This window comes from Tupaia chinensis, unplaced genomic scaffold (assembly GCF_000334495.1).
Source record: "Tupaia chinensis unplaced genomic scaffold, TupChi_1.0 Scaffold000238_1, whole genome shotgun sequence".
Classification (NCBI taxonomy): domain Eukaryota; kingdom Metazoa; phylum Chordata; class Mammalia; order Scandentia; family Tupaiidae; genus Tupaia; species Tupaia belangeri.
In genome coordinates, this window is record NW_006159716.1 from 858,606 (window position 1) to 861,064 (window position 2,459).

A 2,459-nucleotide genomic window follows, 5' to 3' on the forward strand; every position below is an offset into this window, starting at 1 on the left:
GGCTGGCGGGAGGAAGCCAAGGGCCCGGCCAGGCGGGCGGGCTGCGGCGGGAGGCCGGCGTGGAGCCCGAGCAGGCCTTATATGGGCACGGAGGCCGCCCGCTTATCTAGGGGGCCGGCCTCCTGTCAGGAACGCGAGGATGGACACCTGTCCTCTAGAATGAGGGTTACTACCCGGCTCCACTCCACGCGGCGGCCACCTATCCACCTGCTAGGATGTGTGTGGGGGGAGGACCCCCTTCTTTTCCCTCCCCTCACGTAAGCGACCCAAACACACCTTGGTCTCCCCACTGCTGTCAGACTCCGACACCTGGTAGGTGAGATCTGTCTCTTCGAAGCCAGTGGCACTCATTCTCTGGTCTGTGGTGGGGTCTGAACGGGGTGGAGAGTCTGGCGAATTGAGGCAGGTCTGAATCAGTGCCTTGCCGGTCTCACTGGTGATCATAGGCTGTAGTTTGCGGGTGGCAAAGGTATACACATGGCCTGTTTCACTGGCCACCAGCAACAGCACCTGTGTCCCTGTCAGCGTGGACAGCTCATAGGCCTGGGGGTGGGGAGGGAGACGGGCAGGTCAGCAAAACTTCTTATCTCTACTTTCCTTGGGAAGTAGGAAAGTGAAAATTGACACAGCGATCTCAAGCTCCCACTCCCATAATGACCTTTGTCTCTAGTGACTCTAGGGGGTCCTATTTTGACATCTGAAGGTAAATTGGGGAGCAATAAAACTATCCATGCTCCTCTTTTAAGGAGCAGCCCCACTCACCTGCAGATAACCCAAACAATAGTGCCCCCCCTCGGTGATGGGACATATAACTCAGCAGTCAGAGAGGGTCTCGGGTAGCTGCTCCCCAACACAGCTTGGTGTCCAGAGCCTCACAGGACCCCCAGATGTCACAGGGACCACGGTGGATCCCTACCACACCAGGATTCACACAAGACATTAGTAATGAGAGACCAGCTAAGCTCTGAACTGTCCCATGTTCCCTCCCAGAAACCACACAGGCCCTAACCTGTTGCCATAACCTGACTTCTCCTTCTGCCCTGTAATACTGCATTACTCTTTTTTTTTTTTTTCTTAACTTTCTTTGTCTTCAGAAGAAGAGATAAACGGGAAGGAAGAGTTCTCCACCTTCCCCCACAACCTTCTCCACTTGGTGATCAGGTGACAGACTGATAAAACAGCGTCTAGAGTGATGGGGCATGGGAGTTAGTACCAAATACTCCATCCTAAGCTTAGGAAGGGGACCTTCAAGAATGGCCCCATCCTCCCTCCCAACAAGGTTCCACAAACCCCCTTGGAAGCAGCTCGATATAATCCCCAATCAATGCTCCCAAGGTTCTAGCTTCTCGTTTCCCAGTTCCTTTGCTTCCATTGCTTCCCATATCTTTTACATCCTAAGATGACTCCTTTCCTCACGGCTTTTCACTGGATAATCTGGCAGAGGGAATTTTTAGGTGCCTCTGCACACCTCCGTGACTTCCCCCCCCCAAAACTCTCTGCACATATTCTCCTGAAACCTCACTTGTCTCAAAGGCAAGCGATTCTGCAGCCAGTGGTGCCAGGAGTATGCGGTTTCCCGGGGATGCAAGGGAAGACACATGGCCCACGGGACTCGGTCCTGCTGCTCAAGGCAGCACTGATTCTTGGCCGGCTCCCTAACCTGTCCGTCCTTCCAGCCAGCACTACTCCAGGGGTGCCTACCTTCCTCCCACACACACTGCTCATTGTCATACAGCTCCAGCGCCTCCTCACCTCCATACCTTCCCTTCTGCTCCCTGCCTTTCTAGCACCCTACCCGAACACCAGCGTGCTCCTGGACCTTCTGACCCCTGCGTCTCATTATCCACCTCCCCGGCAGCCTCAGAGCCTCGCATTATCGCTCCTCACCCCTTCACTCCGCAAGGGCCCTCTTCCTCTCTCGTGCTGGTCACTCCCACCTCAGTGCCTCTCCTCTCGGTCCTGGACGTTCGCGGCATCTCCCCTCGCCCCACATTTCCCTGGCGGCCCCTCCCCTTTCTCCCTCCTGGGTAACAGCCATCCCCTCCCACACACCTCCTGCGGACTCGCCGCCTCTCACCTCCGCCACGGCTCTGCTTTCCTCCCGGGCTCCCCCTGCGTGTCCCCACCCCTCCGGGTCCCCCGTGGCCGGCCAGCCTCCCGGCTCGGTACCTTCTTCATGATGCCCGTCTTCCTCTTGCTGAAGGTCGTGTAGCGCCGCAGCTTGTTGTCGATGAACTCCATCTTGATCTTCACGCGGCCCCGGGTCTTCTTACCCGGCTTGGCCCCGCTCACCGCGCCGCTCACTGGCCCGTAGCCCCCGGTGGCCGCTGCCGACGCCTCGGGCCCACCGACCACCACGCCGAGCTCCATCTCGCTTAGACTCCGCTTCAGGCCGCGCCGCTCCGCGCCCAGCTTCTCCTCCTCGCCCGACTCCGAGTCGCCCTCGCTGCCGCTGTAGA

The 2,459-nt window shown here is 58.1% G+C and overlaps 1 protein-coding gene across 2 annotated transcripts in view; it reads right to left on the reverse strand.

Moving 5' to 3' along the window:
* Nucleotides 1-2,459, reverse strand: part of SRF (serum response factor) — a gene marked incomplete at its 5' end in the record, with an annotated part of 9,507 nt that extends 7,048 nt beyond the window's left edge. For both annotated transcript variants that reach the window (XM_027771897.1, XM_006148650.3), the window contains 2 exon segments: nucleotides 277-543; nucleotides 2,170-2,459. In XM_027771897.1, coding sequence (XP_027627698.1) covers nucleotides 277-543; nucleotides 2,170-2,459 — 557 coding nt within the window.